The sequence below is a fragment of the Hyperoodon ampullatus genome, assembly GCF_949752795.1.
Source record: "Hyperoodon ampullatus genome assembly, chromosome: 6".
Lineage (NCBI taxonomy): Eukaryota > Metazoa > Chordata > Mammalia > Artiodactyla > Ziphiidae > Hyperoodon > Hyperoodon ampullatus.
Genome location: NC_136919.1, coordinates 62559315 through 62575765, shown reverse-complemented (window position 1 = coordinate 62575765; position 16451 = coordinate 62559315). Strand labels below are relative to the sequence as shown.

Sequence of the window (16451 nt, the reverse complement as noted above, 5' to 3'; positions counted from 1 at the left end):
CTTCTAAGAAAACACTGTCCTTTTTTGCTGCTGTTTTTGTTTTTTTGTTGTTCAATCCTATATGCTAAATTTTAAAAAATCTTGCAGCACATATAAAAGGAAGTATAACATAAAATTGTATTTGAAAAAGAAAATTTACATATAAGGTGTATCAACTTTTGTAAAACCTAAAGAATGAAATTCAGATTTGGTTAGTACTGCTTAAGGGTGAAAAATTTAAATAAACATCTGAAGTTTCCCATAAAGTAAAATCTGTAACACTGTCAGTACTAAAAGAAATTATGTACAATTATTTCATCCCAATCACTGCCTTTTGAGTTTAATAACAAAAGCATTTAAAGAAATCCCTGTGGAAAGCTAATTTGAAAGTAAACATGCTTTAAAACTTAAATATAGATCATGTATTAGTCCCACAACAGGATCAAGATCACTATTAAAATAAAGCCTGGGGCACATTATGATGCTTAAGATTGGTGGGTGGATTTTAATTGACTTGAAGACTGTCATAGTTCTATTATCAGAAAACCTGTAACGCATTTCCAGCATGGAGGACCCATCTGTGCCCACCATCCATCTGTTTAGACGTGATTGGCAAAGTGGTAGGGAACTCGCAGTGGTTGCCTCTGCCTGAAAGGAATAAACCACAGGATCTTCCAACGAGTGCCAAAAACTTCCGAGAAGGTCTGCTGCCATGGCTTTCGGGGCCTCGATCTACAGAAGACAGCATTATTAGTGAAAGACAGCACTCCCATGGTGCACTTCAGTCAGCTAAAACAATACAGGTTGGCTGGGGATCCATTACTGGACTCTGATGAATTGTGTCCCAGCATCACAAATACAGCTTTTCTTTCATTATGGCATGCAGCTGAGTTTTAACTCTGGATAGCAGATACGGTATCTGTGTCGTCAATCAACCTAGGGCAACTTTTGAAGCAGAGGAGAATCTCAGGATTAACAGAATGTGTGTCAACAACACAGTAGCAAATCTCTTTTGATGTATTTTCAGGACAAATAATTTAACTTACTTTAGTAGGACAAGGAACAAGAATGATCAGTACTTATTTTGTTTGAAAACTATCACGGCTACAAGACCCCTACCCCTACTGTAAGACTGGATTATGCTTGCTAGCTCAGGTCTTAGAAAAGGCACCAAGAAAAAGCCATCATTATATTATCGTTCCACTACATGCACACATTTTTCAAATGTAACCAGTTGTTTGCATTTTTAAATAACACTACAGACTTCACTTTTATACTTACATTTCTTCACAACAGTTTGACATCTTTTCAATAGATGTTGTATCCTATTAAATCAAAAAAAATACTCAGATATAACAGTTATCAAGGCTTGATTCTATATCTATTTCATGATGTTTTTAATCATATTCGGAGAATATTCTAAAGATATAAAAAGTTTATATATGGGTACTAAGCTGGGACAAAGTGAGAGTGGTAGTGTATATAAGGACAGATATACACTACCAAATGTAAAATAGCTAGCTAGTGGGAAGCAGTCGCATAGCACAGGGAGATCAGCTCGGTGCTTTGTGACCACCTAGAGGGGTGGGATAGGGAGGGTGGGAGGGAGACGCAAGAGGGAGGGGATATGGGGATATATGTATACATACAGCTGATTCACTTTGTTATAAAGCAGAAACTAACACGCCATTGTAAAGCAATTATACTTCAATAAAGATGTTTAAAAAAGAATTTTAAATTATCTATGTACATTGCTGAAATTCCCTTGGAAAAACAGAATCAACATTACGTTGTGCTAAAAAAAACCAATTTATTCAATTACACCCCCCCCAAATTGTAGGAGTCTCACTTCATTAAAAAATAACCTTTTATTACACTTGCCTTCTTGATAATTCTTTTAAAAGTCTATATTTCATTCAACTGTCATTAAATATGCATTAAAAAATAAATACCTAAATGAAAGACACTATTGAACAGAAAACTGTCAAGAGCCAAAGAGTGCTACTGGTTATGGATTTCTGTAAACAAAGCCAAATTCAACAAGGCAATGTATGCCTTTGCCGTACTACAACATTTATTACTCTGAAAAGGAAAGCTAACTGATTACTGTTATTTGGTAAAAAACTGTTTTCTTTTTTTTTTTTCAAGAGAAAAACCAGTCCCTTCATAATAATGCAATTTCTCATTATGTGTTTTCTATAAAGCTGTTAACACAAATATATAAGAAAAACAACTCAATAAAGAGAAGAAAGCTTCTAGACATGCTGGTCTAATTCATGTTAATGGAAGACCTATCATTAGACTGAGAAACAGTGATGATGAGGAATATCCAAATAATCAAAACACAAATTATATAATCTATTTTAGATATATATTTACATTTTAAATATACTTTTAAGTTGTACAAAAGAAAATACATTCTTTTAAATATACAAAAAAGTCTTCCTCCTTTTATCCTTTCCGTTATTAGCTTCCTCAGATATAGCAGGTGGACTGCAGTTATTAAGCAGTACTATTCATGCAAATATTTGTGGCTGCAACTCCAATTGCAAGAACTTCTTTAGCTATAGAACTCTCTTCCAATAATACTACTGAAAAGCACCTTTATTTCAAAAAATTCTTTAAAGAAGTTACACGAATGGCTCAGAACATTAAATTCTTATGTATGAACAGCTGTCTAACTACAGTTGGCCCACATACAGGAAAACAAATCTATCATTTTTTAGGTGACTAGTAACTAATAACAGAGTTTCATTTCCAGATTTCTCAGGAATCTGTGAGGAGGCTATAGATTAGTCACTCTATATTCACTAATTTCCTAGCATTTTCTGAAATCCATGGTTTCCAATGACAATTCTATTTATAATTAACCTTTCCCGGTTCTGTTGCATAATTTCCTCAAAATAATGTTTTACTTTGTGAAAACACAGTCTGCAAATACATAAAAAATTTATTAAAGACTTAGAGGAAAGCTGGGGTTCTGGTTCCATGTCAGAAAAAAAAAGTGAAGGAAGTAATTTAAATGGTGTCTTAGAACTGATGGTGACAGGTTATTCCAAAACAATTAAGATAGCTTGCACAAAAATACAAAGGAAAAGACAGGAAAGAAATTTAAAAGTGTTATCAGTAAAGGTATATAAATGGCCCCAAATTGCAGGTGTAGATAACACTTAAAAGTGGAAACTATTTCAGGATAAGGAAGGCAATTACAAGGTTAGACTACTAGAACTAGCCAATGTTACAGGATATTTTTACTGTGCAGAAACTTACAACTCGATTATAACTTTGAGGAATATATTTGTGACAATAAAATAATCAATTTTAAGGACTTTGAATTTAGACTTCATATGGGAAAAGCTCTTATTTTCAAGTGCTTTTGACATCCTTCTAGAATCTGGTTCAAGAAATACGAGGAACACTACCTTTCAAGTCATCATAAACAGATTGTCATTCAATCAAAGGATGTGATGTTTACCATGACTTTATGAACAGGATTTGTGAGGCCAGCCAAAAAAGACTATTTTTTTCCTCTAGAAATGGCAAATGCTTTTCTCTCAGCTATCCAGAGTACTATTATAAGAAAAAAGAACAGCCAAACATGTCACAAAGTTTTTGCACTGGCATTTATACAGCATACTCAGGGCAACACAAGTTATCATGCTATCATATTTATATGCACAATAGAAACAGCAAACTAGAAGAGAAGAGAGGTTACTACTGGCAGGAATATTGACAACCATAAGTTATTTCCAAGTGCCAAACTAGGTTTAATAAACATTTTGTTTTGTTTTATTAAGCAGGGAATTGTGGAATATTTCACACATGAAAAAAAAAACTAAAAATATTTAAAATAGATTTTAGTGCAGCTAATTCCATTCAACATAAAAGACTCAATACCTTTAGTGACTACTCAACTAGTCACTAACTACTCAACTATCACAAAAATGACCAAAAAGGTAATTGCTATCTTCATGGAGTACATTTTATAAATTCTTAGTTATATGTAAAACAGCTATCTAGAAAAACTCACTCTTCAAGGAATGATAAGAGAGACATTTTTATTGTATTATCTACAATCAAAGATTGTATTTCCAAAAGAAATATTTTTTTTTATTTCCAAAGAAATATTTATGTCTTGATTATGGTCTAATGATCAAAATATCCAAGACTTCTGCCAGTCTGCATAACTGAGATAAACGAGAATGCTTTCCTATTTTAAAAACCGGAAGTTTATCTTCTAAAAAAAAGAATAAACTAGAAACAAGAAAGACTTACAGAAATATAGGGCTCAAGTATTTTATCAACTATACTTTATCTTCTCCGGACGGCTCATCTTACTCTAAGAAATGATCTTTCAGGTTCAGTCTAAGGAAATATGTTTGACTTAAAAGAAAACTGTATCTCAACTAATAAGATTATAACTGGAATGGAAAAAAAAGTTTCTAATAGGAAGGGAGAGGGAGGTATTCATTGCCTATTGGAAAAATTGAGGGGGGGAAGTGAGAGGCAAAGAGCAAGAATTTATCACCAGATGTTTCCTGGTTAACAGACCTGAGAATCTAGTCCTCTTGGAATAGACAGCTTGATGATACAATCCATCCAACTAACTCATTCTGCTTTGAGTTCATTCTCACAAAGCAACACTTTGCCATATATGTTGTTGTACAGGAGAAAGAATGTACTGCAGAGTCCTTTGGTACCTGACAATCATACATAAGGGAATAAATAGTCAACCTGGTTTATATGACTATCACTTTTGAGTCTAGAAGTAGAGTCACTGCTTCTGGGCCTGATTAACCCTGGAAACATTTTCAAAATGGAGTTTCCAGATCTGTCAAACTGAAGATCTGAGGAAAGTAAGAACATTCTATCAGAAAGTCTCCTTGAAGACAGTTCGATCTAACCTCAAGGATCGCCTGCACTCTTTAGTCTTATCATAGGTCTTGTTGATGCTTTTAACTCTACTGCACATACCTGATTCAATGACTCTGCTGATTTAACCTGGAGTAAAAAACACTATTAAGGAAAGTTTATCACAACTAGAGATTATATACCTGTTTTGTCTACTACTGATTTCTGCTAATTCTAAAATAGACTTTTGGTTGACTTCCTAGAATTTCTGCTCAACATACAGAGAGCAACTCATTTAACTTTGTATCTTTCATAGCACCAAACAGCACAAATTATTCAAAGTGGGTACTCAATATATGTTTGCAGCACTAAACTAATTGAACATGGACAGAAATAACATGATTCCTTATCTTTAATTTTTTTCAATCCAAAGAGAGAAAACTTTCTGTTAACCTTAGCTCTCTCTCCTCCTTTGAAGCCAGAACTCACTACTTTATTACTCACTTGAAAGAAATGGTTCATAAGCATCCATCTCCAACAAAGGACCAGCTACATCTTTTATTAGAGATCTTAAGTTAACAAAGACATTTAATCAATCATGAAACCAAACTGAGAAGGTAGTAGATGTTACTTTTATAGCCACTTAAAACATTTCTTTCCAACATAATTCCCATACTCCTCTTCATCAAGCCATTTTCTGGCTGTATAAAACCTTAAGAAAGTTACTAAAATTCTGTATCTCAATTTTCAAATACTACTATTTACCTCATAGGTTTTTGTAGAAATTAAATGAGTTAATATGTTAGAGCCCTTAATAACTCCTCAATAAATGACAGGCCTAAGTTTTTATTGTAGGGTTTGGAGCTATCTTAATAACCTTAGAATGTAACTAGAAAAATTTATGTTTAAACAAAAAAGTGGTTTTTATAATCAAAGATAAAATGACATGGACTGTAGGAGACTACACAGATAAAATCCAATGTCCACAAGGGGCTTATAATCTAGTTGAAAAAATAAGTACTAAGTACATAAAACATGATTCATTTACTCATTTATTGTCTATCAAAAATGTACTAAGGGGCTTCCCTGGTGGCGCAGTAGTTGAGAGTCCGCCTGCCAATGCAGGGGACACGGGTTCGTGCCCCGGTCCGGGAAGATCCCACATGCCGCAGAGCAGCTGGGCCCGTGAGCCATGGCCACTGAGCCTGCGCGTCCAGAGCCTGTGCTCCGCAACGGGAGAGGCCACAACAGTGAGAGGCCCGCGTACCGAAAAAAAAAAAAAAAAATTTACTAAGTACATATTATGACACAGTCCTTAGCAACAAGGAGCTTACAGTCTAGTGAAAGTAGTTAAACATACAAGAAATAATTATACAGGAATATACCGAGGATGCCAGAGAGGAGGATTATATACAATAACATATATAAATAAGCCATACACTATTTAGAAACAGCTGAAAACTTACGTTTGCAATCAACAATCAAATCAAGGTCAACTACTCTTACATTTTTAGTACAAAACTATACTTTCATAAGATTTTTGGTTATCAGTAGAAGTAAGATGGGCTAATGTGCCCCTTTGGCTGGAATTTGAGAAGTAATTAATATAGTGATAGACTGTGACAGAGAGAAGCATATGAATCACTGTGGAAAAAGATCTAAAAGTTAACTATAAATATAAAATTCACTGTTTTCTCCAATCCTATAAAGTTGTAAATTCAGATTAAAAATTCACGTGGATTCAGAACATGAACAATAAAATGGGAAAAACAGCAAGTACAACTCATAAATGTTTAGCTTCCTTACCAAAAAAAAAGCATCTATTTAATCACTCAAGCTATTCATCATGTTTTAAGAAAATTAAAATGCACTATTTCTATTGAAAAAAATCTACAGAAATAGATTTAAGTTGTTTTAAATTACTTTCAAGAAGTTTATTACATTGAGTAAAGAGAGAGGATGAAAAATAAATACATTTTCACATAGGAACATGTTTATGCTAAAGAGCAATCCACTTCCACATGTAATAATTACGATGCTAGCAGGAATTTTTAGAAAGAAAGCTTTTCTATTACTATGCAATGTAACACAGTATGTATTTAAACTAATTCCTTGGCGAGGAGGAACCTAGTTTCTATAAAGTTCTCTACTGTATCCAAAATTCAAAGAAATATTATAGCCAATATTAGAATATGACATTAAAATCATATAAGAAGTAACAATTTAAATTTTAATGATTTTTCTAGGTTTTAAAAAAGCTACAAGAGAAGATATTTCCCGTAATATTATAATTAGAAATACTGTATTAAAAATATATTTTGTTTTTATTAAATGAAAACATAATTCAGAAAGGAAAACAAAATGTTGTACAGAGCTCCCTTTACAGAAATGTAAGTGAGCTGGGTTCAGCATAATTAGCAATGATTTCCATATTTGCAATGCTGATTTGGAGTTGAGTAAACCAAACATAATTTGTACAGAGACTATACCGAATGCTGTTAACTCACCACACTGATTCGGGGGATACTTAGCAAAATTTCATTATAAGGATTAATAATCTCAGGACTACATTTCTAGGTACATGTTAAAAGGCAGGTAAGTCCACTAATCATCTGATTAATAAGAATGTTATTTAATAGATAATCCCACTTAAACTAATTTAACATTTTGAACACAAGATACTTTTCATTGTATAACATAATCAAGTTAAAATTAAGTCATTCCTGCATCTGTGATTCTGTCTATATTATTTAGGTAATCATGAGCCAGTATTTAGGGGGGAAAACATTTTCTCCCTTTATTTTGAAAAGCTTTGCTTTAAGCTATCTTTAGTAATTCAAGTAGCGTCCAACAATAGTTACCTGTGAGACCAAATATAAAAAGCTCAATTTCTTTCTTTGAGAATTTAAAGCCTTTTACAAAATTTCAACTAAATATATCTTCCCCACCCCACCCTCAATCTCACCACAACTGAGAAAAGCACTAAGCTCCAGAGACGCCATCAAAAGCTTAAGCTTTTACACAAACTCCACGGTGCCCTGAAAACAAAAATGCTTGTATACAAAATTTAGATAAACTGTCAGAGCAGTGTCATGGTATACAATAGCTCACTGTCAGACCCTCACCAGAAGGCGCTGTACCAGCTGTTACAGAGCTTCTTGATTAACTCTCTGCAAGCCCAGCAACTCAAAACATGACTAATACAATCACCCAGCACTCTCAGTGTTGGTGCTCATCAGAATGGACATTATTCTTGGCTGTGTGTGAACTACTGCTCAATAAGAAATTCTGACATCAATTACAATAATGACAACATCACTATCCATTTCATTCAGAAACAAACAAAAAGGCTAAACGGTCTACGTAAGGAATAATTAGAATAATCTGTTCCCTAACTAAATAAAGAATGCTTCAAAGCAGACTTTGAAAACACTTTAACTTCAGTATTAATTTTAGTAAAAAGGAACAAGTATATATAGTTAAATCTTGTTTAAAATTAAATCTAAAAATAATCAAAGGTAATCCTTTAAAACTGGGTTTAAGATTAGTCTGTTCCATAGAAACATCAGGTTGTGTTGAGATCTTTTAACCTTGGAAATGGGATTAGAAATCCACTGTTTTTAAATTTAAGTAACTTGTAATTATTTTATCTGCGTCACAGATAATCTGCTCTTACTAGGTCTAAAATGACATCAGATTATCATTACTATGATTATCCTGTTACCTTCTACTATCAACAAGATGGGATTTTTCCTCTTATACAGGAGAGAAATGATTTTTGCAAGTAAGAACAAATAATGGGGAAAAATGACTGAAAATTAATACACTGCTTCCTCAAAACCTCAACCTAAACCTAAACAGAGATAGCACTTGTTTTGCTTGTTTGTTGTCTAACAGGCCTATATTCAAGCTATGTAATTACGTAGTTTCTATAATGAAATGATACCCCCACCAGTGTTTTCCCAAAATGCCTCTTGGTCTTTGGGGTGCAGGAGTAGGGGAAGGAGGAAGACATCAATGAAGTAATTAAATTTACTGTGATTCTTTCTCCCCCTTTTCTTTCTTATGCTAACTGACAAATTCGTCACTTCTTTCACACTCTAAAGAGAGATCTATGGATTCAGATTATGACAAAAACATGTCCAGATGTGAAATACCCTGTAGGCAGTATTAATTTTTTCATAAAATGAAACAGCAAGCATATTTTATAAAGGAAGCAAAATCTATATTTTAAATTTGAATTTCAATGTTAAATACTACTTTTAAACACTAATAATTCATTAGATTTAAAATTAAATACTGAATGCATAACAACTTCAAATAATTAAGCCCTAAAGAACCTTAAATCAGTGTGGGGAGGAGTGAATTCTGGAAACCTTTAAAAAAATGTTTTTTTCATTCAAAAAGAGTGGAACTTGAAGTTCACTATGAAAGCCCAGGTAAATGGAATTGAAATTTACTGTAATTTTTTTAAGTACTTAGATTCAAGAGGAAGTACAGTGCCTAAAGGTTGGACTAACAAATGGAATATATTCTCTCTCTTAATGCTTGCATTCCTTTTTAAATGTTTCACAAATGTATAATTTCCAAAGACATGAGACCTGTCTAGAACAGAGTGTTCTGAGAGGGTACTAAATGTATACAGAAAGAGATGAGACTTGGGGAGAGAGCATTACTTAACAAATGTGGTTTCTACTCAGTTTTAGAAATATCACAACATCAGAACCAATCTCCCTGTCTTAAAATGGTGAAATGTTGTTCAATATTATAGCAAAAGAGAAAATCATGCAATTTGAAAATTAATATTAACATACTGGTAGTACGGAATAGCCAGAAAGGAACCTGATACTATATACCCTTTAAAAACCAGCAAATACTATAAATAACTTTATGTCCAGCTCAGAAGTGAATACTAAAATTTGAGAATAGGAATTCTTAAAATATCTTGAAGCCTTTGCTGCCAAACCCCACCTTCTGCTTAGGTGAGAAGGAAACTGTTACCCTCAACCATAAACCTCTGACAGCTCTCAGAAGTAACTTGTAGTCTTAACAGCAACACTCTCAAACGTCCATTTCCAGTCATTAATCATAAGAAATTGGGGGAAATCAGAGAAACTTCATTCCAGGAAATATAAATATATACCAATGATTTGGGCAAATTCAAAAGTGGAAATTCAAAAATGCAAGCATAACCTGGCAATTTAGACTTGACTTATGAATAGGCTATAAAGTAATTATGAATGAGTATAAAAGCAGAGAAAAAAGATGTTAGGGGAAGACCTATTCTCATCCACAGGAATGTGATTAATATCACGTTATTTATCATCATCATTAGATAAATCACAAGAGATATTAGAAAATATTTCAAGCCACTGAATAATAATAAAAACATATTTAAACAGACATTATACAATCCATGAATGTCCAATAAGCACATGAAGAAGTGTTCAATATCATTAGTCATCAAGGAAATGCAAATTAAAACAACCAGATACTATTAAAACCTACTAGAACAGCTGCAATTAAAAAGACTGACAACAATAAATGTTGATGAGGATGTGGAGCAACCAGAATTCTCATACATTGTTGGTGAGAGTGCAAAATGATACAGTTACTTGGGGAAAAGGCCTGGCAGTTTCTTATGAAATAAAAGGTAAACCTGTCTTAAGTGACCAGCAATTCTTCTCCTACGTATTTACCCAAGAAAATGAAAATGTTTCCACAAAAAGATTTGAACAAGAATGTTCACAGCATTTTTATTCATAATTATCAAAATCTGGAACCAGACCAGTTGTCTTTTAATAGAATGGATAAACAAACTGTGGTATAGTCATACAATGGAATACTACTCAGCAATAAAAAGAAATTATCAATACATGCAACATGGATGAATCAAAAAAAACATTACATTGAAAGAAAGAAGACATATTAATGGGTATAGATGAAATTCTATAACCAATACTAATCTGTGATGGATGGGAAAAAAAAAACAGATCACTGCTGCCTCTGCAGAGGATATGGATTTACTGATAAGAGGCATGAGGGAACTTTCTAGGGTGATGGTAATATTCTCTATTGTGAAAGCGGTTTGGGTTGCACATGTGTGCATTTATGCCTTTCATTGTATGTAAAATTTGCCTCAAAGGAAAAAACATAAACAAGCACTGAGCTCTAGTTAATGATTTGTGTGGTGAACTATCTGATGCTGCAAATTACTTTGATATATATTACAACATATAATGGATTGATGGACAATTTGAAGTGAGATAAAACAAATACTCTAAAATGTTAATTGTGGTTGAGGATTCACTGTAAGATTCTTTAAAATTTCCTGTGTGTTTAAAATTTTTCCTATAAAATCTAGAGAGGAAAGGTTATTATGAGTAGCTTGCAAAATATTAAAACAATGGTTACACAATAAATATGTTTTCCTTCCATTTCTGACTGCATTCTTCCAGTTTTCTTCAGAGGCCAGTACCATTACTAGTATCTCATGTGTCTTTCCATAGATAGTCTTTGCATATAGATAGAGGGATAGAGAGAGAGATACCTCCGCATTATTTCTTTTTTTTGAAAGTTAATGTTTTTATTAATATTTCTTGTTAAACCATAAGAGAAAAGAACACCTGAATAGAAAACAAAGGACATCAAGAAACCATATATAAAATGAATAAATAAATGAATGAATGTGAACAAATGAATAAAATTAACATTTAATTTATGCTAGAAATATTTTTTTGATAACAGCTTTATTGACATATAATTCATATACCATAAAATTCACCCATTTAAAGTATACAATTCAATGGTTTTTTAGTATGTTCACAGAGTCATACAACCATCACCACAATCAATTTTAGAACATGTTCATCACCCTATGAAAGAAACCCTGTACCCTTTAGCCATTATCTCCAGCCCCCACTAGCTCCCCAACCCCACACAACCACTAATCTACTTTGTCTCTATAGACTTGCCTATTCTGGACATATCATATAAATGGAATCATACAAATATGTGACCTTTTGTGACTGGTTTCTTTCACTTAGCATAATGCTCTCAAGGTTCATCCATGGTGTTGCATGCATCAGTATTTCACTTCTACTTATGGCCAAATAATATTCCATTTTATGGATATATACCACATTTTGTATATATCCATTCACCAGCTGATAGATATCTGGATTGCTGAGAGTTTTGGTCTATTATGACTAATGCTGCTATAAATATTCATGTACAAATTTTTATGTGAACATACGTTTCATTTCTCTTAGGTACATACCTAGGCGTGGAATTGCTGAATCAAAACATAATTCATGTTTATTTACAGAATGGTCAGACTATTTTGTAAAGTATCTGCACCATTTTACATTCCCACTAGTAGTGCATGAGGGTTCTGCTTCCTCTGCATCCTCACCAAACTTTGTTATTATCTTTTTTTATTATAGCCTCCTAGTGTGCATGAGAAGTGATACCTAATTATGGTTTTGATTTTCATTTCCCTGATGACTAATGATGTTGAGCATCTTTTCATGTAGTATTTATTGTCCATTTGTATCTTCTTGGAAGAAATGTCCATTCAGATCCTTTCCCCATGCTTTAATTAGGTTGCCTTCTTATTACTGAGTTTAAGAGTTCTTTATCTATTCTAGATACAAGTCCCTTATCAGATACACGATTAGCAAATATTTTCTCGCATTCTGTGAGCTGTCCTTTCATTTTCTTGATAGCATCCTTTGAAGTGCAAAAGTTTACAGTTTTGAGTAAGTCCAAATTATCTTTTTTTTTCTTTCTTGATTTACACTTTTGGTTTCATATCTAGGATATTATCTCCTAGTCTAAGATTTACTGTTGCCTAATCCTTACTATTGCCTAATCCTATGTTTTCTTCTAGGAGTTTTATAATTTTAGATCTTATATTTAGATCTATGATCCATTTTGAGTTAATTTACATATATGGTATGAGGTAAGGGCCCAACTTCATTCTTCTGCATGTGGATACCTAGCTGTCCCAGCAGTATTTGTTGAAAAGACTTTTCTTTCCCCTATTGAATAGTCTTGCTACTCTTGCTGAAAAACTGATTGACCATAGATATATGTGTATATTTATGGACTCTCAATTCTATTTCATCTATCCTTATGTCAGTACAACATTTTCTTTTTTTTTTTTTTTGGCCACGTGGCATGTGGGATCTTAGTTCCCCGACCAGGGATCGAACCCAGGGCCCCAGCAGTGAGAGCGCTGGGTCCTAACCACTGGACCGCCAGGGAATTCTCCAATTTTTCTTTTCTTTTTTTTTTTTTTTTTTGCAGTACACGGGCCTCTCACTGTTGTGGCCTCTCCCGTTGTGGAGCACAGGCTCCGGACGCGCAGGCTCAGCAGCCATGGCTCACGGGCCCAGCCGCTCCGTGGCATGTGGGATCTTCCCGGACCGGGGCACGAACCCGTGTCCCCTGCATCGGCAGGCGGACTCTCAACCACTGTGCCACCAGGGAAGCCCCAACATTTTCTTGATTACTGTTGCTTTAAAGTAAGTTTTGATGCATTTTCTTACATTTTTTTCCCACTGAATATTGTTTTACAAACACTTAAGTTTTCATACACTATATACATATCAATATAACAATGAAGATCTTTTTTAATATACATACTTATTTACACACATGTGAAAAAACAGTGTCTAGAGGTTGGTCAAAAGGGCTGTGCATTTAAAATTTTGATAGACACTGACAATTTATGCTTCAAAAAGTTTATACCAATTTATACCCCCGCCAACAACATACGAAAAAGCCTATTTACTCTGCATCTTCTGCAATGCAGCGTATTTCCAAACTTTTAAATACTTAACCAATGTTATTCTTCTCATTTTTAAAATCTTTTCTGTTGTGACAAATCCACTTTGGCTAATAAATACGTTCAAAAAAAAGTTTAATTACTAATAAAATGTTTCCACCAGCAACATTCCATTTTTTGGAATTTACCTTAAGTTAGTAGTTTAAAGAGGAAAAAGAGATGTTCAAAGAGCTATTTGTAATTTAGAAAAAAAAGATTGCATAGTAGATGCTGATCAACAGAAGAATGATTAATTAAAATATGGTATGTTGGGCTTCCCTGGTGGCGCAGTGGTTGAGAGTCCGCCTGCCGAGGCAGGGGAGACGGGTTCGTGCCCCGGTCCGGGAAGATCCCACATGCTGCGAAGCAGCTGGGCCCGTGAGCCGTGGCCGCTGAGCCTGCGCGTCCGGAGCCTGTGCTCTGCGACGGGAGAGGCCACAGCGGTGGGAGGCCCGCGTACCGCAAAAAAAAAAAAAAAAAAAATGGTATGTTCACTAAATAGTATATCCAACTATTAAAAACTATAAACATGATGTCTGTAGCCATATAAAAATACTTTAATCTAATCTTTAAAAGCAGGATACAAAATTATATGTACACTCTGTACACTGATTATAACTACTTTAAAATTACAGGCATACGGAAATGGAAATATATAAATGACTACGGATAAGTTTCCTCTTTAATTTCTAAACTTCCTATAACTTTTTAGAATTAAGTTCGTAATTAGGGAATATGTTCACAAATACATTACTTTACATTAAAAATATACTTACTGTGATGATGCCAATTAGTTGAGTATAAAAGAGTCCAGTTATTCCAACTAACATTGTAATGCCCATAAAGGCAGCTAGTCTCATTATGGCCAATTCATGTCTAACAACAAAGAGGTCCTATAAGAAGAAAAAGAAAATCTTAAAAACAATTCAAATATTACTTGCAGTAATAGTTGCAATAATAAAGAACTGAGCCATAACATTTTCCCTTATTATCTTAAAAGAACTACTCTCCCCATTTTTTAGTTTATTCCACTTAATAAACATATAAATATTTGAAAATTTCAAAAATAATTGTTTTTAATTCATAGTAGCAAGCTGAAAAATGGGATTTTACTACTCTATTGTCATAAAAACCCCTCAATCCTAAAGTTGCAAATCAGCCATGCTCATTTACTATTTGGAGCAAAAACAAAACAAAAAACCCTCCAAAAATCAAAAAACAAAAACAAAACAGATGGTGTACAATCTCTGGTTCAACAAAAGGAAATTTTATTATGGTACTGCTAAAAAGCTTGAATGCACATGTCTGATTCATAATATTAAAGTTCAAGTGGCCAAGATACCTAGGGATTATGTATTTTAGTCAAAATGAGGGGTAACACAAATAATAGGATCACATGAACAGCTCTCTGCAAGACCAACTCATTCATTCATCCATCCACTCACTCAACTACCACTGCCAAGCACTGAGCTATGTAGTAGAAATGTAAAAAGGATAAAGAGATGGTCTGTGCCCTCAAGAAGTATGCAGCTTATTCAGAGAGAGAGCCCAACTCTGCAAAACTCCAAAACAATGTGATATATACTTTAACAGGAATGTGTGCACAGAGGACAGTAGAGACATAAAGGAATGCCTAGACAGGAGAGAGAAATGGAAACGCTGTGAGGGAAAACTGATTTTCCAGCCCAGGGCATGAAAATGAGGGTGTTGAAAGTGATCCAAAGAAACTGTGGCAGGAGGTCAGGAAAACCAGGAGAAGCCATTTCATTTACCCTCACTGTTCTTTCACTCTCTCTCCCTTGTCTGGCCAGACCATTCCAGTCGAGGGAGAGAGAGTGAAAGAACAAAGACTTCTGGAAACCTGTAGTTACTAAGCTTTGGAATAAAATAGCCACAGTGGATAAAAAGCAACAAACGAATGGGAAGGACCCCAAAACATAACCACCCACATGCTCTTTTAATACTGATTCAGGTTAAGGCTTAAAGGTACCCTGGTAGCAATACCAGCAACAGGGGGGTCACCGAACATAATGATCTTGTTTGAAACAAAAGAACTGATGCTTTTCTGTGTGGCACAGTGATCATCCACCTGACTTAAGCAAAACTCTGAGTCCACACCCAAACCACTCAGTTTATTAGCCAGGGAAAACTTAAAATTCACCAAGACACTTAAGGTGTTATGTAACAGTTACATATTAGTTTTGACTATTTCAAAATTTCACTAAAAAGAGCCTAATGCAAAATCTTTACCAAACATGTAAAGAGGAAAAGATGGGGCTATGAATGATATTAAAAATTCAGTACAGTAAACTCTGCTATTATGCTGTATGAAAACGCAAGTATGTTCCAACATGACTGATACATTAAACAACAATTTGAGCATAGCAAGACTCTTGTGTTTGTTTATGTGTGATTTTATCCGCAAGAAACCCAAGATGAACGGTAAAAACTTCACCCAGCTAAACCAAGCCATACAGGAATACACAAAACACCCCCCCCCAAACATCTACCGGCTAACTCAATTTGTCATGTGTGTTATAAGCCACACTCATCCGTACCTGGTATCACAATTTTCCCTCCAATTTCATATGACTCTCCTTCCATCACTTCGTAATAACTCACATAACGCAACCCTTCTGATGCCCACTTCCACAAGAAAATTTCAGGTCTCTTCTAAGGTAAAGTGCAATGTTTGTTGTAGTATTTACGTATTTCTTAACTAGTTAACATGTATAAAACAGTGCTGCTATTTTTATTAGGAACCCTTTTAAGTGTCACTGACAAAGTTCTT

General features: G+C 34.1%; 1 protein-coding gene across 1 annotated transcript in view; it reads right to left on the bottom strand.

The window, feature by feature from the left end:
- Window positions 1–578: 578 nt before the first annotated feature.
- Window positions 579–16451, bottom strand: part of ZDHHC21 (zDHHC palmitoyltransferase 21) — a gene marked incomplete at both ends in the record, with an annotated part of 46459 nt that continues 30586 nt past the window's right edge. Inside the window, 3 exons of the mRNA XM_079706247.1 lie at window positions 579–711; window positions 1261–1304; window positions 14437–14553. Coding sequence (XP_079562373.1) covers window positions 579–711; window positions 1261–1304; window positions 14437–14553 — 294 coding nt within the window. The remainder of the gene's footprint in view (window positions 712–1260; window positions 1305–14436; window positions 14554–16451) is intronic.